At 34.2% G+C, this 26,684-nt stretch overlaps 1 protein-coding gene across 1 annotated transcript in view; it reads left to right on the forward strand.

Moving 5' to 3' along the window:
- LOC131030652 (immune-associated nucleotide-binding protein 9) overlaps nucleotides 1-26,684 on the forward strand; it is a 138,094-nt gene that overhangs the window by 92,597 nt on the left and 18,813 nt on the right. The window contains exons 4-5 of the mRNA XM_057961563.2: nucleotides 12,157-12,330; nucleotides 12,407-12,496. Of these exons, the coding sequence (XP_057817546.1) occupies nucleotides 12,157-12,330; nucleotides 12,407-12,496 (264 nt within the window). The remainder of the gene's footprint in view (nucleotides 1-12,156; nucleotides 12,331-12,406; nucleotides 12,497-26,684) is intronic.

The raw sequence follows: 26,684 nt of genomic DNA on the forward strand, positions 1-26,684 counted from the left end.
ATTAGAAGATAGCTATCAGCACCTCAGACACCTCAGCAGAATGGAGTTGTTGAAAGGAAAAACAGAACTATCTTGGATGCAGTAAGAAGTATGTTATCAGAAGCAAATCTACCACATGTATATTGGAGAGAGGCAGTAAGTACAATGGTCTATACATTCAATAAAGTTCACATCAAAGGTGAAACCGGTAAGACCCCTCATGAGCTATGGTTTGGTATTACTCCTACTCTTAAATATTTCAGAATATTTGGAAGCAAATGTTACATTAGAAGAGATGAGTATACTGGGCATTTCGATCCTAGAAGTGATGAAGGAATATTTCTTGGTTATTCATATAAGAGTAAAGCATATAGATGTTTTAACAAGAGATTAAAGAAAATTGTTGAGAGTACAAATGTAAAGATTGATGAACAATTTAGAGGAACTTCAAGGTATATAGATTCTGAACCGACAACAGATATTCTAACAAATGAACCTACATTGAATCCACCGGTACAAAGTGAAGATCCAGTTACATCGGTATCATCTGAAAATTCCATTGTGACTGAGGAACAACAACAAACAAAGACACCCCGGTATGTAAGATTGAATCATTTTGAAGATCAGATAATTAGAAACAAATACAAAGGAGTTTTGACAAGAGGAAGATTGGCAAATGAAGAGGTATGTCTTATTTCTCAAAATGAACCATCATTAATTAATGAGGCATGTGAAGATAAATATTGGACTAAAGCTATGGAAGAAGAATTAGAGCAAATTAAGAAAAATAACAGTTGGACATTAGTTCCCCAGCCTAAAGATAAAAATGTAATTGGAACAAAATGGGTATTCAGAAATAAACTTAATGAAGATGGTAAGGTTATCATAAATAAAACAAGACTAGTGTGTAAGGGATATTCTCAAAAGGAAGGAGTTGATTATAATGAAACCTTTGCACCGGTAGCTAGAATTGAGGCAGTTAGATTGTTTTTGGCCTTTTCAGCACATAAGAACTACAAAGTATATCAAATGGATATTAAATGTGCATTTCTGAATGGAGATCTTGAGGAGGAAGTTTACATTGAATAACCTGATGGATTTTCTTTAACAGATAACAAAGATATGGTTTGCAGGTTAAATAAAGCTTTGTATGGATTAAAGCAAGCTCCAAGAGCTTGGTATGCAAAATTGGATAAGTATGTTTTGAAAATTGGTTTTTCTAAAGGTAATGCTTACAGTAACTTATTCTATAAAGTGACTAATGATGACATTTTGGCTATAGAAGTTTTTGTTAATGATATAGTATTTGGAGGAGAAGAAGGATTATGTAAAGACTTTTCTATTAAAATGCAGCAAGAATTTAAAATGTCTATGATTGGTGAAATAAGATTCCTTTTAGGATTGCAGATTTCACAGACTAAGAAAGGTATATTTTTGAGTCAATCAAAATACTTAAAAGAGTTACTTAAGAAATTTGGGATGGAGAACTGTAAACCGGTAAGCACACCCATGACTACAAATGACAAACTATCTTTAAGAGATGAATCTACACTTGTCAATCCAACTAGGTATAAATCTATGATAGGAGGTTTACTGTATTTAACACAAACAAGACCTGATATTATGAATGCAGTAGGTATTGTTTCAAGATTTTAGAGTAATCCTAGAGAAAATCATGAATCAACAGTAAAAAGGATTTTTCGGTACTTACAAGGAACTACAAATCTTGGATTATGGTATCCTAGAGATGAAAACTTTGACCTATGTGCATACACAGATGCAAATTGGGCAGGAGATGTGGATGATAGAAAAAGCACCACTGGCGGAGCATTTTTTCTTGGAAGCAGATTAGTTTCTTGGTTGAGTAAGAAATAGTGTTGTACATCTTTATCAACAGTACAATCAGAATATGTTGTAGCAGCAACAAACTGTACACAGGTACTTTGGCTTAAACAAATGTTGAAAGATTTAAAGGTAAAATGCAAGGAACCTATAACTATCTATTGTGATAACACAGTAGCAATTGATACATCTAAGAATCCGGTATTACATTCTAAAACAAAACATGTTTCCATCAAACTGAATTTTCTAAGGGAAAAAGTTGAAGCAAAAGAAATAAAACTAGTTTATGTGAATACTAAAGAATAGCTTGCAGATATTTTTACTAAACCTTTGCCTAAGGAGACTTTTGAATATCTAAGAGAACAGCTTGGGGTCATACCCCCACCGGTAGATACCTAGAGAGTTGATGTCTATCATCAACCGGCATAACTAACAGAGATATATTCTTACTCCGGCTTTGATGAGGAAGCTACTTCTCAGGGGGAGTAGTTGGTATATTGAAATTGGTTGGTATTTTGTATATGGACCTGATTTTGTTATAAATTTGGCATTTGATGTCAAAGGGGGAGAGATATCTATGGAAAAACACATTATCTTTTGGGAAGAGATTGGTACAGAAAAACATAAGGAAACTCATATTACTCTCAGGGGGAGAGATTGTTGGTTTTTATACTTGGCATTTCTGTTTTGGCACTTTGATGGTTTTTCCATCTTGTGTTGCCATCAATGCCAAAGAGGGAGATTGTTAGTATTTTGGTATGGTTTTGTCATTGATGTCAACACCTACTAAAACTCTAGCACTTTGGAGATCCAGCAACATTCACTAGCAAAACAAGTGACTTTTGCATAGTCACTGGTATATGGTACACCGGCAGGATATAATGATCACCGACACTTGGAATGGCATGAAAACACTTAGTAATGTCAAAGACATTGTTTGGAAATCTTATCTTGGAGAGTTGTTTATTAGCATATTCGTATTTGCATATTTGCTGTTACCGGCAAATAGGTCCAGGGTTACACCGATAGGTTTATCTTTTCCAGATCAGCATGGCATGCTATGGAGATGATTAATTATTGTTGTAAATGCATCAAGCTGACATGTTCAATCGGTTATTGTATTGGATATTGTATTGTTTGTAAAATGATTTTATTATATCTTGTAGAGCCAACCTACTAAAATTGGTCTTAGGTTATGGTATAAATGTAAGGTCTTAATTGTTAGATCGAATGTGGAATGCAGAGAAGAATTTGAGTGAAGGTATATGTGAGATTAAGCAGAGCTATACACGCAGACATCATTTGAAGGTGAAGCTAAGTTTTTGTGAAAGTATATCAGAACTACACTGGTACTGAATCTAGCATATGAAGATGCTATTTTGAGCAATACATTTTTATTGGATTTAACCATCCAATTGTAGTTAGTGTGACTCATATTTGTGTTTGAGAAGTGAGCTCTAGGCACTTGGCCTTTCTGCATGTGCAAACCCCATTTATGTACACTTACTCTCTGCAGTAGTATCATTTGATTGTGGGTAAGGTTTCCCACCGTGGTTTTTTCCCTTACAGGGTTTCCACGTACAAATATTGGTGTTATGTGTTGTGGATGAATTTGTCTTTTAGTTTCATACATTAATATTCACCGGTATTGCATTTATCTGTTAAATCTATCCACCGGTATAATAGATTTACTCACCGGTATTAGGCAGTAATTGATTAAGTTATTTTTGGTTTAAAATTATTAGACAACTAATTCACCCCCCCCCCTCTCAGTTGTCTCTGGGACCTAATAGCTTTCAACATATCCAAAATATTTCTAGTCAAATATATTCATCCATGAGTCACACGAGTATCAATTATGTATAGTTGTTCCCACCTTTTTGTCCATTCCATGTACCTCATCTGATCGACATGTCATTTTGTGAATATGAAAGATAACATGGAGCTCTTAAACTTGTTCAATCTTATATTTGTCATCTTCCACAACACTCTTAATGGTTGTACTTTGTGCATTCTATGCAACTTGGGTTGAGATCTCTTCTGAAAAAGTGGAGAGTGTTATATCTGATGAAAACCGACATTGTAATAAAACCCTAAAAAGGCCAACTTTGTTTTTGCCCTAAAAACGCATGTTATAAGTGGCTAGGATGCTTAAGGCATTGTAAGGTTGATGTACTGTTTTTGTTGGATAATAAGAAAGATTGGACGATTGTGTATGGTGGACGTAACCCATTTTGGGTGAACCACGGTAAATCTCTATGTTATCTATGTCCTATTTTGTTTCTTTATCTTTTGTATTTAAATCTGCTTATAATTGTTAGTTCATGTTTGCTTCGGATTTGCTTGAAACCCTAACAATTGGTATTAGAGCGAGGTTTTTTGTAAATTGGCAGGACTTTCAGATTTGAGTGGGAGCAATGGAGGATTCCAAATTCAAGGTCGAAAAGTTTAACGGCCAGAATTATCAGTTATGGAAAATGCAGATGGAGGATTACCTGTATCAAAAGGATTTGTGGCAGCCATTGGAAGGAAAGGCAAAGAAATCGACCACAATGTCAGATGAAGAGTGGGACATTTTAGATAGAAAGGCACTGGGATCCATTCGATTGTGCCTTGAACCGTCTGTAGCATTCAATATAATAGAAGCAAAAATGACTGTAGATTTGATGGCGGCATTGGCTAAGTTGTATGAGAAACCCTCAGCTTCGAATAAGGTATTTCTTATGAAGCGTCTGTTTAATTTGAAAATGAGTGAGGGAGGATCTATAGCAGAGCACTTAAATGAATTTAATACAATTACTAGTCAATTGTCTTCGGTAAAAATTACTTTTGCAGAAGAGGTTAGGGCTCTCTTGATTTTATGTTCTTTGCCAAAAATCTGGAATAGCTTGGTTATGGCTATAAGTAACTTTGTCTCTGGTAAAAATACTTTGGTATTTGATGATATTGTTGGTGTTATCCTAAGCGAGGAAATGTGAAGGAAAGCACAGGTTAAACTCCAACATCATCGAGCAGTGTTTTGAATGTGGAGAACAGAGGAAGATCAAAGGAAAGAGGAAAAGGCCCTGGGAATGAGAAGTCATGAGGGAAGTTTTTGAAACATGGGTATATTTCCTAAAACAAAAATTAGATGTTTTTGAAACTTTTAAGAAATGGAAAGCTTCGGTTGAGAATGAGAGAAGAAAAAAGTTGAAGTGTCTCAGATCAGATAATGGAGGTGAGTATTGCAGCAAAGCATTTGAAGATTACTGCTCCTTAAATGGGATTCAAAAGTAGAAGACAGTTCTAGGAACTGCACAGGAAAATGGTGTGTCAAAGAGAATGAATAGGACTATCATGGAACGCGCAAGGAGCATTAGATTGCATGCTGGATTGCCCTTACATTTTTGGGCAGATGTTATACATACTGCTATCTACTTGATAAATAGAGGACCTTCAACCCCTTTGGATGGTGGTATTCCAGAGGAGGCATTGACTAGTAAAAAGGTAAATTATTCTTTTCTATAAACTTTTGGTTGCGAAGCTTTTGTCCATATTGATAAAGAAAACAGAACTAAGCTTGATGCTAAATCTCAGAAATGTACCTTCATTGGATATGGGATAGATGAATATGGCTATCGATTATGGGATTTTTAAAATAATAAAATAATTAGAAGTAGAGATATTATATTCAATGAGAAGGTTATGTATAAAGAACAGATGCAGGAAAAGAAGCATGAATAGGACAAACAAGAATATGTGGTGTTGGATGAGATTCCTGAAAATGAAATGCCATAGGTACCTGATGCTCAGCAATAGCAAATTGTCCCACAAACTCCTGCAAGTGTTAGATGTTCTATGAGGACAAGTAGACCCCCTGAAAGATTTTCTCCTTCTTTGTATTCTATTTTATTAATGGATTCTGGTGAACCAGAAGAATATGAAGAAGCAATGCAGGTAGATGCCAAACAACAGTGGGAGCTAGGCATGAAAGAGGAGATGGACTCCTTGATGAAAAATAAGACTTGGGACTTAGTCCCTTTACCTGCAGAAAAAAGAGTCTTGCCTAACAAATGGGTTTATCGGCTGAAGGAGGAGGAAGGAGGCCAGAAAAGATATAAGGCCATACTTGTGGTAAAAGGTTTTGCACAAAAAAAGGGTATAGATTATGATGAAATATTTTCTCCAGTTGTAAAAATGACTTCAATTAGAACTGTACTTAGTCTTGTGGCTGCAGATGATTTACATCTTGAACAATTAGATGTCAAAACAGCTTTTCTCCATGGAGATTTGGAGGAGGAAATTTACATGTTGCAACCACAGGGATATGAGGTCAAAGGTAAGAAGAACTTGGTGTGCAGGTTGAAGAAAAGTCTGTATGGCCTAAAGCAAGCACCCCAACAATGGTATTTAAAATTTGATAGTTTCATGGCTGAACACAGTTATCATAGATGTCATTCTGATCATTGTGTATATTTTAAGAGATTTGATAATGGCAGTTATATTATCCTATTGCTTTATGTTGATGACATGCTTGTTGCTGGGTCTAACATGCAACATATAAATGATCTTAAATAGAAATTAGCCAAGTCATTTGCTATGAAAGATTTGGGTGTAGCTAAGCAAATTCTTAGTATGAGGATTACACGGGACAGGAAAAATAGAACCTTGAATTTGTCCCAAATTGAGTATATAAAGAAGGTGTTGAAAATATTTAACATGCAGGATGCAAAAGCAGTTAGTACACCTTTAGCTAGTCATTTCAAATTGACTAAGGAGATGTGCCCAAAGGCATAGGAAGAGATTAATAAAATGTCTAACATCCCGTATTCATTAGTTGTTGGCAGTCTGATGTATGCAATGGTGTGCACAAGGCCAGATATTGCACATGCAGTGGGAGTTGTGAGCAGGTTTATGAGTAATCTGGGTATGGAACATTGGAATGCTGTGAAATGGATTCTTCAGTATTTGAAAGGACCTACTACGAAGACATTATGTTTCAAAGGATCGAATGCTGCTCTGAGTGGATTTGTTGACTCTGATCTGGTGGGTGATATTGATTCACAGAGGAGTACTACAATGTATGTTTTTACTATAGGGGGAACTGCAGTCAGTTGGATTTCTAGGCTGCAAAAGTTTGTTGCACTTTCAACCACTGAAGCTGAGTATGTTGTTGCTACAGAAGCGAGCAAGGAGATGATTTGGTTGCAATATTTTCTGGAGGAATTGGGTCAGACACAAGAGGATAGCCCATTGTATACTGATAGCCAGAGTGTCATTCATCTTGCGAAGAACTCTACTTTTCATTCAAGGACAAAGCACATTCAGCTCAGGTACCACTTCATCTGGACTATCTTGGAGGAGGGTCAGTTATGGCTTGAGAAGATTCACACAAGTGAGAATCCTACCAATATGTTCACAAAGGCAGTTCCACGGGAGAAGTTGATTTCTTCATCAATTTTTGTTGGTCTTCTTGATTGATAATTGTGGAATTTATACCAGTCGAGTCCTAGTGTTTTATCCAACGGATGTTGCATGTACAGTGGTGTCATGTAGTATCAGTCTCCAAGTGGGAGATTGTTGGGTGTGGAGCCTGATCAGTCTCCAAGTGGGAGATTGTTGAAATGTGGTGACTGATCAGCAAAGTACTGTACACTCAACATGTATCCTCGTCGAGGTTCGGGGCCGGGCCGGGCCTCGGGCAAGGGTTCGGGGGCGGTAGCCCCCGAGAAAAGTGGGGGTCGGGGGGGGGGAGCCTCCGAGAAAAAAAATTTTGTGTATTTTTTTTAATGAAAACCGACATTGTAATAAAACCCTAAAAAGGCCGACTTTGTTTTTGCCCTAAAAATGCATGTTATAAGCGGCTGGGATGCTTAAGGCATTGTAAGGTTGATGTACTATTTTTGCTAGATAATAAGAAAGATTGGATGACTGTGTATGGTGGACGTAACCCATTCTGGGTGAACCATGTTAAATCTTTGTCTTATCTATGTCCTGTTTTATTTCTTTATCTTTTGTATTTAAATCTGCATATAATTGTTAGTTCATGTTTGCTTCGGATCTGCTTGAAACCCTAACAATATCTACTTCTACATAAATGTCACTTCATGACAAAGGAAGGTGGACAATTAAGGTTCTCTAACTTTATGAAGGAAAGAATATACCATCATAAGCTCTATAATCTACCTCAAGCCATTAGTAAGCTTGGAGATACATTGGGATATCAATAGTTTGAAAGCATAATTTAGGTCGATCATACGATAAACCTCAAAAACCATTATACATTAAACATCAAGTGGGTACTGATAATATAAGGTGTGATTTGTACCCTTAAAATCCTTCAAAACTTCTCCTATTAAAATTTTATTGCAATAGAATGGTAATTTCTATCTCACTTCTCCTTGTCTACAACTTCTCAATTCTAGCTAGTGGATGATTACACTATATAGGTGTCACTATCATTTCCTAACACCAACATTTATGTTACCATAAGAACTAGGTTGGAATAATCATTGCAATCTTTAATTAGGTGAGCGTCAAGAGAATAGCTAAAAGAAATACCTTCTCTAATATATCATTGTAGAGATTTTATCAGCCTATAAATGACCTAAGGATAACTTTCACGTGGATCTAATATGGCATGATGGAAAAAAAATAACATCTTCTAAAACTCCATAACATTATCTTCCTAGATATAAATTTATAGTACAAAGATAGATAGTGCAATCACTATATCCCGTAAAACAATAATGGAGTTGTGGTGTTTATTGATTGTGTTGGAATACACAAATATATTGAGAGGGGGCACAAATTAGTATATCATCAAATCTCAATTTTTATTACTTATAAACCAATCATCACCTAATTGTTAGGAGCACTCATAATCATTAATAATTGCGAGTAATGAATGTTACTGCATCAAACAACACAACACCAAAATTTGTTTGGAAACCCTAAGATGAAAAAGCTATATTCAGAAAGCTACTTGGATCTACTATCCAAATTTAGCCTCACAAATAAAAATGAATATTATATTTTAATTTATAGGCTTCAAGCTTCATAACATAGTAATCCCTTTGGCAATACAATCTTCATGAGCACCAAACTAAAGGAGATACAAATCATCTAAACTCCAACTTAATATCAGAGAGGGACCAACCCAATGCAATGCAAAAGACACTGAACTCATAATAGATTATACAATAGATTAGAGACATAAAACTATCTAATATAAGAATAGAATGAATTGGAATAAATCTTTGTAATTTTGATTTGTCATTTTCACAACCTCTAGCCCTTTATCACATTCATGTCACATGCACCACTTCTATTGTGAAGGAAAGATTATGAATTGCATAGCTAGAATTAGCCATCAATTTATTCTATCATAGATAATCAATAATACACATACATTTATCCACACCCACTATACTAGAGAAATGCTCTTTTATATATTTTTGCATTTATACAGTTAGATTTACTTCAAAATTTGGCTCAAAAGTATTTGAATCATCACAACTATTTTTTCGTATCAGACTATAGAAGTTTAGACCTATCACTTCTCAATTTTCTCCAAAATATACAAATTTGAATTGGGAAAATAGACAATGATCAAGTTGAACTTGTTTTCTAGAGACCTTTTCTCTTTGTGGTAGAATGGATGCTCACAATGCAAGATCCTTTATCAAAAAACTTGTTAGAATTAGATCCTCTAACACCAGACTTATTTGTCACCATTTTGTATTTCCATGAACTTAAGAGATAGACTCCCATAGATTCCTTCTGAGCCTACAACCGCTCTCTAATTCATTGACACAAAGACAATGTATATTTAATTCACAATTTCACAACTATAAAAGATGTGTCCAATGAATATCTCATGAACTAGCAAAAAAATATTTGATATCTTAGATCTAATCTCAAATTTTGATTAGCCTTGTTAAGATATTAACCCTGTAATTTAAGAAATAGGTAAATACATTCTTTTTATTAGGTCGGTTATTGCTAGGCATCTAATGGCCAACAAACTACACTATCATGAAGTCTTTATGTTATAAATTTAGCAACTAACAACTAAGAGTAGCAAGTCATTGACCAAATAGAAAAGTTACATATTACATGCACTCAAGAACTTAGAATTAGGGTTTTATAGATAAGATAGTATAAAAACCCTAATATAACTAGAGAGATTAAGAAATTTATCCAAAGGCCAAAACCAATGATCAAACTAATTTGATCTCGCTTTGATTTTTACAATAACATGATCAACACCTCCATAACTTTATCTTGCAAATGTGATATAGGAAAAACCTTTTGTAGTGAATGTAGAATAAATAATGACAACTTTGCAACTTCACATGGAAACATTTACAACTACTCTACAAACAATCTCCCTCTATGACAAAATCTTCATATCTACAATCTTTGATCTTGCATTCTTGATATAAATGATAACAAATTTTCCAATGATCTCTATCTTTTTCATTGATGGGAACAAAATTAGGTGTAAGAACACAATCTTTACCTTTTTGCCCTCCTTAGTCATTATGCATCCATGTTTTTCTATTGTAACCTCATCTTTCTCTTTTTATTCTAGTAATACCTCCCTTTCATGTATCTCTTATATCTTTCCCTATTTTTGTATCTCACTCCCTTTCAGGGTTTCTATTCTAGTAATACCTCCCTTTCATGTATCTCTTGTATCTTTCCCTATTTTTGTATCTTACTCCCTTTTAGGGTATCTATCCAAATTTGACATCAATGGTAAATTGTAGACATAAACTTTTATTTCAATTGACAATTATAGATAGGAAGGAGCTAACACTCATAGTTTCTACCTAAGACACACAAATGTCTCATTGAGAAGGGGTTTGGTGAATATGTCTACAATTATATCCTTTGAAGCCACATTATTCCATCTAACTTTTGGATCGACAACTTTCTCCCTTAGAAAGTGATAATTGATTGATATATGCTTGGTTTTCAAATGCATTAGAGGATTCTTTACAATATTGATTGCACTTGTGCTATCACAAACATTAGGGATAGATTCACCATACTACACTTTAATATCATTCAAGTTTTGTCTCATCCATAGCACTCAAGTACAACACGATTCTGGTACAATATATTCTATAACTCTAGTATAAAAAGAAATTGATTCTTGTGTTTGACTTGGCCACAAGACCAATATGTCTTGAAGAAAGAATTCTCCACCATTAGAAACACTTCCTACCAAATCAACATTTATATACATAGCTAAAGTGAAATAATAACTGCTAGGATACCATAGATCATAGTCAATTCTACTCTTAAAGTATCTAAGCATTCTCATTACTTCCTTTACATGTGTCTCTTTTGGAGCAGCTTGAAATTGTGCTACCATGCACGCTACTTGCATGATATCAAGGCTAGATACAATTAGATAAAATAAACTCCCAATCATGGATCAATATTGATATTGATCAATAACTATAGATTCATCATGCTTACTCATCTTACATCCACTCACCATAGGATACATATAGGATCCCAAGCGACTTTATTGTTTCTAATAAAGTATTTTTCCACATTACACTATGAAGGAGTTCAATAATTTTTGAAGGGCTTCCAGATTTCCCTTTGATTGACTTGACTATTTGATATTATAGATAAGATTATGTTTGTGCATCATAAACTTGGTCTTCTACCATCTATTTCTTGTATATATAATAAAATTCATACATCCTTTGGTTGACATTTAGTCACAGTTATCTTTAAAATTGATAAAATACTTGGAATGTTAAACTTTATATTTTACAATTCTCGTTCCAAAAACAACATTAAAGTAAGATGAGTAGTTGATAGCAAAAGGATTTAAATTTTACATTATAAAGGCATTCACCCTTATCTAAACAATAAACTGACATTGTTTTTTAAAATATTATATACTGATGATGGATCACCTAGTGAAACGTTGATCCAAAAACTTGCACACAATCGATTCCTAGAATTTGCTCAATAATTCTATATATTGTAAAAATCTCCTATCATCAATATTATATACTTTTTAAAACATTCACTGAAAGGCGATTAAATAAGGAAACTGTCACAAATTTCTCATACGACAAGCGGGGTTGACCCTCAAATCATTTGTTTGATCTTCCAATCCACTTATTATCGTCTTAAGAGGCTGAATCGATTGCATATCTAGCATAGATATTTGTGCGTCTGACATGGCTCCATCAATAATCATTATTTATTCAAGTGCAGGCTACTCACTAAATGCTAGTTATATGTTTGGAAACATGTGTATCTTTCTATAAGCTACTTCACTCTATTCTTCTTCTCTGTAAATACTATGTTGATGTCTTGCAGAAACTTATGGGGCGTTGCGAGAACAGAGTTGTTGTTTTCGATAATAGAACTAAATCGGAGACGAAGAGGGAATGTCAAGTAACTAAGTTACTGGAGACAGTAGACAAAAGCATTGCTGATAATGGAGGTCGTCCTTATAGCAATGAGCTCTTCGAAAAAGCAAAAGAGCTATGTGTAAGTTAATATTTACATATAAAATACAACGCTTCCTTCGGTCTTCACCTTATTTGTTTTTTTTTTATTTTTTCAGAGAACGACATCACAATTGTTTTCCATAAAAGGCGTGGACTATGCCAAGACTCCGGAATGTCAAGAGCAGGTCAAGCTATTAAATGAAATGGTAATATGATTTACCCTAACTCTTGGAATGCTATCCTTTAAGACACAATCGACTGTTCATATGTTTTATGTTTCTGCTTGCAATTTTACATTCTATATTATAGTTTCAACATATATTTTAGCTTGTTTTTTAGGCTTTCACTTCGTCCTATTATGGTAGTGTACATGCCATCTTTAAATTCAGCTTGATATTGGAATCGGTATTATATGTTTGGCATTTTTACTTGCATGATAAACCTAAACTAATGTTCTAAGGGAAGTATACATTTTTACAAACACGAAGTTTATTGTTTTGAAAACAAAATTATTAGAAGGCTTGCAATATGATTTAAGGCGATGGGTTTTTTTGGAGGATAGCATGATATTTCGATAGCATGATATGTCAGCTTTATTCACCACTCTAATAGCATTATATGATACTTCATAGAAACAATCAGAAAACATTTTCCTTTGTTAATTTGTTTGTCCATGCTCATAGAGTTAAAAATAATATAAAAGGACTAGAGCAACTAGATTTTTTTAACTGCTAGAACCAAAATGTAGTTTTAAGTATTATTCCCATAAAGATTTTTAAAGTATTAGATTAACTTTTTAAAACATATTTTCTGAAGAAAATTTCATGCTTAAAATCTACATACACAAAGGAAACAACATAAGTTGGCTATTCTAAACAAAGTTAACTAATTTGCAAATATTTGTTTTCATAATACAAAACAAACATTAGCTTACAATCTCCAGCTTCTATTGTTTCTTGTTGTCTTTTGTTCTTCTTTGTTTTTTGGCAAATGGTGGGTTGCTTGTTTTTTGGTTTTATGTTCTTGGTAGTATGATGCAAAAAGGTTTTCAGGTCCCTTCAAAATCTATTTGATCGTTAATCAAAAACTATAACATAATACATTAAGTAAATTACACTCAATGTTATCATCAATTTTGAGACATATTGGCAATGCATATATGTTGAAGAACAACAAATTCAGACAAAGCTGTGTGGAAAAATCTTGAAGAAGTGGTTTCCCAACAAGATGATATCCTGACCCATCATCTAGTTCAAGTTATTGAGAAGGCTAAATCTCTACCCTCTATTCATCCTAATTATACCTTCTTCTCCCCCTTGTTTGAGGATGAGTGTATCTGGAAATATAACCCCTTGGGTGCCTTCTCAGTCAAATCTGCCTACCATAGTATGGAGAAGGAAGTGGTGGAAGATTTCAACTGGGAAAACATATGGATTAGGTGCCTGATATCGAAAGTTAATTGCTTTTGGTGGGCTACTGCTCATGGAAAAATTCTCACTATTGATAATATTAACCAAAGAGAATTCAACTTTGTTAAAAAATGTGTGTTATGCTATAGAAGAATGGAAAGTATTGATCATTTGTTCTTGCATTGCCACTATACAAAGGAAGTTTGGGATGCACTATTAGATGACTTAAAAATCCCCTGGGTCCTCTTGGATAAATTGAAAGATTTCATGAGACAATGACCCTTAACTCCATATTGTCAACCTGTGTCTAAAAAGTTATGGCTTCAGATTCCCTAGTGATGGCATGGAATATCTAGAAAGAAAGAAATAATAGAGTGTTTAGGGATGAAGCTAGAACGGTAAGGTGGTCTTCAATATTTTTAAATAACAAATTAAAGAAAGCATAAATGCAGGGAAGCCATGCACCTCTAAAGTTATACCTACTTTGTTGGACCTTAGACTAAAAGAAAAATGGGGGATAAAGCATAATCTACGTAGGCTAAACTAGAACACTATGGTTCTAAGGAAGAGTTGTATTTGGATTTTGCCTGAGGAAGGTTGGCTCAAATATAACTTTGATGGCTGCTCGAAACGGAACCCAAGAGCTTCATGAGTTGGAGGCCTAATAAGGGATTGTAGAGGTTATATGATAGAATGATTCTATGCAAACTTTGGAAGAGGCACAAATAATAAAGTTGAAGCCATGGTGGCATGGATGGGACTTACCCGATTGCATCATAATAAAGGAAGAAATGTGATCCTTGAGGGCAACTCAAACTAACAGTGGATTGCCAAGGCTCCTTAGGAGATAAGAGGAATTATCCAAAAAATATAAATATTTGTTTAAAACTTTTATTAAAATAAAATTTCACCACTAGTATAGAGAAGGTGATGTAGCTGCAGATGATATTGTAGATTAGGGTTTAACAAAAAGTAGATGGTATTACTTTAATTTTGTTGACAGCTCAATAAGTTTAAAATAGATTCTAGTCAAGGAAAACATCAACCCCTTGCAAGATGACATGGTAAACTATTCAATACGGACAGGAGCTGACAGTTTTTTTTAATTTTGAATGAGCAACAAAAAAAATTAATTTTAAATTTCCTGCTCGTCTTCCTACAATTTTTTGAGTTAGAGGATGACCACCTGGCTTACTTGAGAAGACGTGTTACTTGCAAATTTGACAAAAGGATGATGTGGAGGTCATAAATTTGAAGGATCTAGAGGAATGTATGAGAAAGCTCTTTCCTTATGTCAGGTGGATTTTGAAAGATAATGAAATCATTTGTGGTAAAGGTGATTGTTGACATTCCCAAAATGCCTTAAAGTTTAATAATGAGAAAAGGAAGCATGCATGTGTGGAAAACAAAGCTCATCAAGCCTAAAAGAACTTTTTTAGAAAGAATTTTTTAAAGGAAAAAATAACTCTAAAAAATCTTATCAGCTCTATTAGTCACTTATGTATCTATTGGTTGTGTACAAAAAAGATAAAAATCAATATAGGGAACCCCCTCAAAAGGACAAAACCAAAAAATTGTGAAGGTTTGTAGAATAATGAAGAAATTTGGGAGCTCTTCCTCAATGTGGGTTTAAGCCCTTATTTTCTTTCTATGAAGGGATATAACTGATCCCTATCTATGAGATTCTACAACTCGTGGCAAGATGGTGTGGTCATTGTGGGGAGAATTACCTTTGTGGTTTATTTAGAGTTTATTACAAAGGTCACCAAGTTAAAAAATTATGGTGACCAAGTGGATAGGGGAAGCAATGGAGACTACATTGCATACCTAAAGAAGTTCTTTCAAAAGGGTGAGTGGTTAGTTGCAATCCAAAATGGGTATGGTCACTTTAAACTTCCTAAACCCTAAATGCAGGTTTAAGCCCTTATTTTCTTTCTATGAAGGGATATGATTGATCCCTATCTATGAGATTCTACAACTCTTGGCAAGATGGTGTGGTCATTGTGGGGAGCATTACCTATGTGGTTTATTTGGAGTTTATTATAGAGGTCACCAAGTTAAAAAATGAAGGTGACCAAGTGGACAGGGGAAGGAAGCAATGGAGACTACATAGCATATCTAAAGAAGTTCTTTCAAAAGGGTGAGTGGTTAGTTGCAATCCAAAATCGGTATGATCGCTTTGCAATTCCTAAACCCTACCCAATTTCTAGTTCTTTTGTCATGAAATACTTTACTTTATAGGGGCGTTAGACTACTGGCCATGGGTATTGCTTCCTAATCCTGAATCACAGTAGGCATGGAGAAAGGGTTAATATGCCATATTTTCTATTTTTTTCCCAAGAGTCCTACATTGCTAATGGAACCAATCCTCTAATTCACCAAGGCTTCATTTACCTCATGTAGAAATTTTCCCTTTAACACTCCCTGAATTGTAGTTGTTTGCTATCTTTACCCAACAATGTTAAGCAAAAGAAGAAAAAACATCGGTCCTCTGTTGATATAGGGTTATTTGATTCCAAACCCCTGTTCTCTCCAGACTGTACTCCACCAAGTGGTTCCAAGGGTAAAAAATCCCTAATTTTCTAGGAAATAGAACCCTTGGAGATGGCTCTTCTAAATATAAATCTAGACAAAAGGAAAATAGAAACCCCTAGGAATGGCCTAGCTAAAGCCAAAAATATAGGAAAAGATTCGGTGAGGAAGAATATCACAATCCACCGAGACCTACATGACTCTAAAGATGAGGAGGAGAAAGTTTTGGAGAAAGAAAGAAAGAAAAGATCATGACTCAGGGGAGAGAAGATCAACTAGGATTTGTGTGAAAGAAAAGACAAGAAAGACTGAAATTAAAGAGATGATGGCAAACCTTGAGAAACCCCTTAATTTTGAGGAAACTGAAGATATTTCTACTCACAATTTGGAAGATGAAGATGTACAAGTTGAAGAAGAGGACCAAGAGGAACAACTTAGGGAACAAATGGAGGAAGAGAGTGAAATGGAGAAAGATTCTAAAAATTCTAACCAGAGCCCACAACCCCTCAACGATACGGAAGATGATGAGATGGTCCCCTATTCTTAGGAGTGTCGGATAAACAAAATAACAATAATGTGGAGCCTAGAAGAAAAAAATGAAGATTATAAAGAAAAATTTGATAATCTGTGTTAGTCTTTTAGTTCTCTCTATGAAATAACTGATGGGGTGATGAACAAGGCAGTTATGGGAGTGGTGTTTGGATAGGGAAAAAGGAATTCCCACCAAGAAGGGAATTCCCTAAATGAGGAAAAAGGTAGTTATCGAGAATGTTGCAGGGAATAAGGAATCTTGCAGGGATCCATGTGGCATACAAAGTTGAAAACCCTTGGTAGGTTCTACGCTTGCTTCATCAAACCTGTCGCCTGGATAGGTTTTCCCTGTGTCAGACCCTTTTTGCTTTGTTGAAATTTTTGATAAACACAACATGATGAAAAAATCGATAACAAATATTATGCATTTTATATCAATATAATAAAGATATAGGGAACAATCTCCACAAAGGCATATATTTAATAATTATGTGAATGATTACCATATAATCAGTATGAGAAGTCCAATGATATTAGGGCTAAAGGCATGATGTGAGATTTTATTTCCCGGTTTAAACATAATGTTTTCGTTAGGGCTACATTAGGAAACCTAATAATATTGGTGTTACCATTAATACTCTCTTTGCCAACACCCAGTAATTGTATCTGTGCAGTATTTTATAGCTCTATTATTATCAATTTAATTCTTACCGTAGCATTTCGTTGTTCATAAAATTATTACCATTACAGTGTTTTTCCACATTAGAATGTTGAATAATGCATCGCCGTTTTTAGAGTAAACTCCACCTTTAATAAGCCTATCCGTAGATCGTGCATCACAAGTTCATTTATTGTAAGCTTGCATGGTATACGCCTCTCCCCAAACATCTAGTTGATCTCAACCATCCGTTTGAAGGCAAATCAGCGTCTGTAAAGTGGAGTAAAGTCTCATTATTTTATCAAGACTATGCCCTAATTAAACCCCCTCCAGGAGTTCTAAGTCGTTCGATTAAGGTTAAATCAATAGCGCTGATAACGCAGAAGCCCTAATTTTCTTTCAAGTGAACACTTGCTTTTCCCGTAAATGCTATGGTAGGATTCGAGATTAATAGGATAAGGAAACCCTCTTCTTCATAAGGCTCTTTCTGTACTGAGTTTTGTTCCTTAGCTATATAGGATGCGGCAGATCAGATGGTGCTGGAGCTACGGAGATGAGGGAATCCCAATCACATGCATAGTTAGGAAGGTAAAATTGACAGAAGGAAAATGGCTACATGGTAGCGTATGAACGGGTGATCGATGTTCATTTTCGCTATACAACTTCTATAGCTTTTTCAACTTCCTCAACCGCTCAGGATTATGAGGCAGACTATCTTTGTAAGCCGCATCAATCAAATGACACTGTTCATTATAACAGACTTGAGATGCATGAGATGGATTATGCTCCAGAGTTGTGGGCTTGGTACAAGATGGATTCGGCTACTCTTCTGGAGACTTGCAATAGTGGGTTCAACATTGATGGTAAACGGGTGGATCACTAGCTTTACAGAGGGGATAAGGAACAAAAATAGAAGATGTGTACAAATTCTTAGTTATTATTATTGTATTTCTATTTGAAATAAAATAGTTTTATGCATAAAGAATATACATCATTCTAACAGACATCAAGTTTTCACAATCTATGAGATATTGATCTAGAGTGTTTTCCCATGAGATTGTGTATGAGTTTTTTGCATCAACATTTCATCCTCATGATGGATCATGATATGTGATCTCAAATGTTGATGCAAAAAAACTCATACACAATCTTATCAGAAAATACTCTAAATCATTCTACTAACGCTACAACATAATATATTGCATTCATTTTTCTGACTAGAATGGGGATCCAAATCTTTGTTTTCTATGTTTCTTTTTCCGAGTGCAAACCTGTTTAATATTCTCTCTATTTTAAGAATCTTCAGCCATTTCTTAGTCTACTTACTAATTGGGTACTATTCAGACAAGGTAGTTGACAGAGGCTTATTAGTCAGTCTCTCATAAATACTTATATTAATCATGGACTGAAGAGTAAACCTTCATACATTTATACTAGATACAATGCAATGGAACGGGAACGCATGGGAGTAATTAAATACATTCTTGCGAAATAACTATCCATATTTTTATGTTAGTTACCAAACTGTAAATGAATGTTCATGTTATTTCAAATACATGATTGCAAGGTAGGAATCCATACATTGGACTAATAACAATTTTAGAAATAGAATTTCATGTAAAACCGAATAATCATTGTAGAGTGCTTTCAGTAGTACACAAAAAACTAGTAGAAAAATAAAGTCTTTACGGCACATACTCGAGCTTATCCACATACATTTTTGCAAATACTATCCATCTTTCATATTTGGCAGGTCTTGTTGTTCTTCACTCAAATACTATTACCACTCAGATTTTATCCCATAACTATCATATAGAACGAAGAAAACAAGAATACATGATATATATAGAAAAATAAATACACAGCAGCACAATTGTATTCCCCTTGCATGAAGATTCTTGCGCTGGTCAATAAGTATGTTAGGAATCAATTTGTCTTCTTTGCATTCAGTCAGATATAAACAACAATTAATTTATTTCATCCATTTTATAGTTATTTTGAAATAGCAATCTATTCAGATTTTAGATAAGTTACATCCAATTACAATTTTGTTTTCAACGATCGGGGATTCACGATGATTCAATCTTAACTTGCTCTTTTCAATACTATGACCACCAAGAAGGGAATTCCCTAAATGAGGTTAAATTTCAATAAGATAAGTTTCCATAACTATTCTTGTATTACAAGAAAGAACTAAATGAGGTATGCCAATAAAGAAATGGAAACTCTCTTAGTCACAAAATATAAAATCTTGCATAATATTCTCATACAAAATTTATATATAGTATTTCATAACTTTCTCATAACACAAAATGTAAGAGTCTTGCATGTCTTGCTTTCATATGAAACAAAGGAACTCTTAAGATTATTTATTTAAATTGATCATATTATCCAAAGTGAGGAAAACGAATAGGTAAAAACATAAATACAAGGCGTGCTCTCCTCGCATCATTAATGGCATGATGTGCCCCCAAAGTTCCTAGCCATACCCCTGAGCAAGTAAAGCCATTGTCCACCATTATGATCTATGGTTAGGTTAACTTCCTAAAAAAAAAGTCCATTCTTGTTACCAAAGTTATTCTAGCATATTTTTCAAACAAACTTCCATGAGCAACCATACATAAACAAAAAATCTACACTAACATAAGCATGACAAGGAAAAAATGACTTATCTTGATACAAGCTCCATCTTGACCTTTCGTATCCTTATGCAAAACATCCCTTTCCATTTTTGTTAACTATCATCTTCCATAAGCAAAAGTTCTCCAAAAGGAGAAGTGGGTAGTAGCCTTGCCTCTCATCATCATAGGATATATAAAGATCTCCACCCTAACACTCTTACTATATTTCAAACCCTATACTAGGTCGCATGTATCCCATGTTCTCACACATGTGTAAGACATGAGGAAGAAGGTCGTACTTGACACGACCTCTCAACCAAGCCTTGGTAAGGGAGTTAGGATGGTGGCAAGTCCCCATACTTTCCCCAACATTACAAAATCATCATTTACTTTCAAGTGATCTTTTGAGAAGTTAAATCATGACAAAAGAACTATTATATGTGTCCAGTAAGCCTCCATTCCCCAGGTATTCATCCTAGGGGTCTATTTTTACCCAAAAACAAATCAAATTGACCAATTAAACCCCTTTAAATCCCCCTTCAAAATCAAATATTAAATTTAAAGAATAACAAGGTTCTCATCCACCTAGCTACACTATGCTCACCAAATAAAACTTATAGAATCCCTTACTGTTCATACAAGAGAATTCCACAATTGAAGTACTTCATTAGGATTAGATGATTTTCCCTTGCACCCTATGTTCCTGTACAATAAACCATAAGAATACAACTAGATTATGAAGATAACTTAATCTAATATTTAATCCATGAACTTTGTATTCCACAATTTGAGTATAACATGCTCACCTTATAATTCAAGTCATATCCATTAGTTCATACATGTATATTGTTGGATGTTTGCTACAAATATGTGCTTTAATGACATCTGAGAGATGTGTTGTCATTGATATCAATATATTTCTTTATCTGTGACAACATTGTAGGGGAGTTCAGTTAGTTGGTTTGTTCAACATGTTGATGATTAGTGTTTACAGATTAAAGTGTTTGTAGAGGATTGTGTTTAGATGATTTAGTCAAATTTTCAGAAGTTTGCATGACGATTTGAGTGAGTTATGGTTATCGATATTATGGCAAGTTTTGTTGTTGTTTACTGGTGCCAGGGTGTTAGTAATTTGATCTAAATTGCTTTGCATTACAATGTATTGATCTGTGGATTTGGATTTGTATTTGGGATGTTGATATGTGTCTTCCATTCAAATTGTTCATTGTTTGGAGCTTCAGAAGTGATGTTTCCAAGTTGTCAGTCAGTCTAGTTAGTGTTATTGAAGTTTCATATAATAGTGATATAATTCCAGCAATTTGAGTTGTTATGGATGGTGCGGTGGTGATTCATGATACTCATGGATGTTTCTAGATCATGTGCTATTCATGTTGGTGGTCCACATTGATCGGTGAACACGTTATTGATGATTTTCTTTGGTCCAGCGATGTTCTTCGTGGTCTTGGATGACATGATGTTTGTAGCATGTTGTGGATGTTTGTGACTTGATTATTTGTCCATGCTATGTCTTAGCCAACATTGTTTTGGACCGTATCTGATTTTGTAGCATGTCTGGTTATATTTTTGTAATTAGGTGATGTGTGTTGAGTTGACCTTCGTGAGGTTGATGTCATGTATAAATAAATGTAACATCTTAGTAATTGAGTGTGTGAATAAGTGTATGGATGAGAATTAGATGTGTATGAAAAATAATACATATATCTTTTGGAGGTAGAGAAGAACTACGAGGGATGTTTTTTATGTTCTTAATTGAAATTGTAACCAGTCATTAGGACATGTTATTTCTTTAGTTCATGATCTTCCAAATGTAATATGAATGTGCTTATAAGACAATGAGTCTTCCTTGGATTGTAGCCCTTTTTTGTTTGAGAAGTGAGCTCTAGGTAGTGTGCCCGAATACATGTACATTCCCCACTATAATATTTCATTTACTTCTAATACAGTACCATCATTTTGTGGGTAGGTTCCCACTCTGGTTTTTCTCTTCACTGGGTTTTCCATGTCAAAAATCATGGTGTTATGTGGGTTCTTGATGTGTTGTTGATTTATGCTTTTATGCTTAATAATCAAATCATATTTTAAGTTTAATTTGTATAAGTTTATGAGACAATAGATTCACCCTGCCGTCATAGTTGTTTGCCTAGAATAGGTCCTATTTCATCAATTGGTATTAGAGCATGTTTCTTTAGATAATCCTAATATTTTGAGGTGATTACGGATGGCATCTTACAAGGACAGTCTAAGATTTGGTGGTACTAATTACTTTAGAAAAGTCGCATGGAGTGTCATCTAAGATGCATTGTTGAGGCTTACTACACTATTACAAAGAACAAGTACATTGCTCCTGCAAATGGACCTTTAACTCTGGATGAGATTACAGAAGTTGAATGGAATATTAGGGATAAGGAAGCATTGTGGAGTGCCTTGATAGATTCTAATATGACAAATTTTACGAAATTGCAAACTGCTCACTAGATCTAGAAGAAATTGGAGATCCTATATGAAGGAGACAATTATGTGAAGATTCCTAAGTTTGAGATCCTGAAAGGAAAGTGTGAGATGTTGAGGATGGGTGAATATGAGGACATTAATTATTTTATGTAGAAGGTGAATAAACTGGTGTGCAATATCAAATGTGCCAGTGGAAAGTTGGAAGAATCAGAGATTGTGGCTTAAGTGCTCAGATCCTTACCTGCATACTACAAACATAAAGTTGCTTCTATTTAGGATATTCATATTGTAACAGATGTGACTAGAGACATGTTGATTGGTAAGTTATCATCCTTTGAGTTGAGTGAGTTTAGCAATTCCCTTCCTAAGATAGAATCTACATTCAAAGCCATTATTTTCGGAAAGGATAAGAAAAGATATTGATCTAGGTGAGAGTTCATCAAGGAGGATATCAAGATATGAGAAAGAGATGAAGGAGATGGAAGAAGAGCGAGAGCTTGAGGAGCTTGAAGAATTGATTTCAGAACATTATCTAAAGGAGCCACTAAGTATTTAGGAAAGTTGCCCCTTACATGTTATCCATGTAATAAAATAGGACATTTTGCCTCAAGGTATCGAGAAAGAGTTCCTAGGAAAAATTCCAAGCCTAAATTTTAGAAGAGATGTTATTATTATGTTGAGGAAGGTGTGATAGATGATGAATCGGATAAAGGAAATACAAGTGATAATAAATGAGTGTTTATTGCTATCAAGGAAGATGATCTAATACCTACTGATTCTACTAGTTGCATGAATGTGGAAAGAGATTTGGTTGCACATGATGAAGAGAAAGATGAATGGATGATAGACAATGAATTCTCTCATCATATGACATGGTGATAAGAGTAATTTTGTGATCTTGGTGAAGTATGAAGCTAGTATAATCCATGTGAGAGGTTCTATTTCTCTTGATGGTAAGCATAATACTAATGATGTCTTGTATTTAGAAGGCCTAAAGAATAATCTTTTTAGTGTTGGATACATGGTTGACAAGGGTTATGATCATCAGTTAAGAAATGAAAAAAATAGAATTTTGGGTAGCTCCAGAATTGAGATTGCATTAGGTACAAAGACTAAAGGTGATATCTTTAACATGAATAGCTTCGATAAAAGATATTTGATTGTTCAGATTGATGAAAGTTGGTTATGGCATCGGAGGATGTGTTATTTGAATTTTAATGGCATTGTTAAGATAAGTTCTACTGAAATTGTTAGAGATCTTCCTAAGTTGATGAAACATACTAACCCTATGTGAAAGGAATATTAGTTAAGGAAACAAAGAAGAATATATTTCAAGAGTAAGAATCATTTTTCTAATGGATTACTAGATCTTATGCATACTAATTTATGTGGACCTTCTAGAGTTAGAAGGTTGCAAGGAGATAAATATTGCATGTTTCTAATTGATGATTATTCAAGGATGATGTGGGTTACTTTCTTGAGAGAGAAGTCTAAAGCATTGGAGAAGTTCAAGATTTTTAAATCTATAGTTGAGACTGAGACAAGCTTGAAGAGAAAGTGTCTGAGATCTCATAGAGGTGGAGAATTCATTTCCAGTGAGTTTAATGCAATCTGTGAAGAGTATGGGATAAGAAGAAAAATGTATGTTCCAAGAATCCATCAACAAAATGGAGTTGTGGAAAGAAAGAATATAACTATTCAGGAAGTTTCTAGGACCATGATGTTACAAGGAAATGTTCCTTATATTTATTAAAGATAATTTGTGAGTACTATAGTGTATACCCTTAACGGGGTGCACATTAAAGGTGATACTTGTAAGACTCCTCATGAATTATGGTTTGGTCATGTTCCTACTATTAAATATTTTAGAATTTTTGCAAGTAAATATTATATAAGAAAAGATGAAATTTTAGGGAATTTTGATGCTAGATGTGATAAAGGAATATTTCTTGGTTATTCTAACAAAAGCAAGGCCTACCGATTTTATAACAAGAGATTGAGAAAGATAGTTGAGAGTGTTATTGTCAGAGTTCATGAAAGAAAAGAAAGATAGATCAAATCTTACAGATATGATTCAAATGATCAAAATGATAGTTAAATAAAGGAAAGAAACCCCATACCTAGAATAAAGCCCAAATTGTACCAGTGAATCCAAATAATCAAGGTGAAGGAACTAGTGCAAGTGTAGAAGAAAGAACTGAAGAGTCAAAAAATTAGGAAAATCCTAAGACTCCCAAGTATGTAAGATTGAATCACTCAAAAAATCAGATCATAGGAGATAGAAATAAAGGTGTTTATACTAGAAGAAGAATTGCAGAAGATCATGTTGAATATTGTTTGATTTCTAAGATTGAACCTAAAGAGTGAATGAATTATGTAAAGATGAAGATTAGGTGAAAGCGATGGAAGATGAATTAAATCAGATTGAAAAGAACAATACATGGATTCTTGTTTGTAGACCTAAAGATAAAATTATATTTGGAACTAAATGGGTCTTTCAAAACAAATTGAATGAGTAGGATGAGTTGTTAGGAACAAAGCTAGACTTCCTTATAAAGGATATTCTCAAATGAAAGGAATTGATTTTGAAGAGACTTTCTCTCTGGTGGCTAGGATTGAAGCTGTGAGAGTATTTTCTTTCTTATGTTGCTTACAAAGATTTTAGGGCTTATTAGATGGATGTCAATTCAACATTTATAAATAGTGAATTGGAAGAAGAAGTGTACATAGAGAAACCAAATGGATTTCAATTGAAAAATCAAGGAGATACAGTTTATTGGCTAAGGAAAGCATTGTATGGATTGAAGCAAGTGCCTAGAGCATGGTATGCTAGATTGGAAAATTATCTAGTGAATATAGGATTTAAAAAATGTACTATTGATAGTAATATGTACTTCAAAATTGATCATGATAACATTCTAATTGTTGAAGTTTTTGTTGATGATATTATTTTTTGAGGAAATGATAATTTGTGTAAAGAGTTTACTAATGAGATGTAGAATGAGTTTGAGATGTCTATTATGGGAGAGTTGAATTTTTTTGGGGGATTACAAATTACTCAGTTAGAAAAAGGCATCTTCATATCTCAGTCAAAGTATGTGAAGGAATTGTTGAAAAAGTTATGTTTAGAGGATGCAAAGCTAGTTGGGACTCCTATGGTGACCATATGTAAGTTAACTAAGGATGATGATTCTCCTAAAGAAAATAAGACTAGATATAGATCTATGATTAGTGAATTGTTATATAGTCGACTTAGACTAGAATGGATATCATGAATGTTGTTTTTCTTGTTTCTAGATTTCAAGTCGATCCTAAGGAATCTCATGTTGTTGGTAGTAAACAAATATTTAGATATTTGAAAGAAACTATTGATTTTGGTTTATGTTACTCTAAATATGGTGAATTTAATTTGAGTTCTTTTACTGATATTGATTGGACATGAGATGTTGATGATCGGAAGATTATTAGTGGTAGTGCATTTTTGGAGGAAAAAGGTTGGTTCCGTGGTTCACTAAAAACAAGAATTCAATTTCTTTATTTACTATGACAATTCAAATGCAATTAACATTTTTAAGAATTTGGTGTTGCATTCAAAGACTAAGCATATATCTATCAAGTTTTATTCTTTGAGAGACAAACTAAATGGGAAGGAAGTCAGATTGGAGTATGTGTCTACAAAGGAAAAGATCAAGCAAATATATTTACAAATCCTTTGCCTAAAGATACTTTTGAGTATCTCAGAGAGAAGTTAGAGATGATTGGTCCTTCTAATCAAAAGTAAGGTGTATTCATACACATCAGTCCGACGCATTTCACATACATATCTTATGATCTAGATTGATGAGTGGTGATTCCTACTTAGGGGGAGCAGTTAGTGAGTTATTTTTGAGTTTTGTGGTGAAAATTTGTGTCTTTGTCAATGGTATCAAAGGGCGAAAGACTCATGTGAAAAACAGTGTAGTCATTTTAGGGAGAGTTATTTGTATATAGAGAAAGAGTAATCTGAGTGAGCTATTGATTTCTTGGTCATTGATTGTTTTTCATAGCATATATTGCCATAAATACCAGAGGGGGAGGTTGTTCATGTATGTTACAAATATTTACTTTAATGACATCAGAGAGATACGTCATCATTGATGTCAACATATTTCTTTGTATGTGAAAATGTTGC

The sequence above is a fragment of the Cryptomeria japonica genome, chromosome 3, assembly GCF_030272615.1.
Source record: "Cryptomeria japonica chromosome 3, Sugi_1.0, whole genome shotgun sequence".
NCBI lineage: Eukaryota > Viridiplantae > Streptophyta > Pinopsida > Cupressales > Cupressaceae > Cryptomeria > Cryptomeria japonica.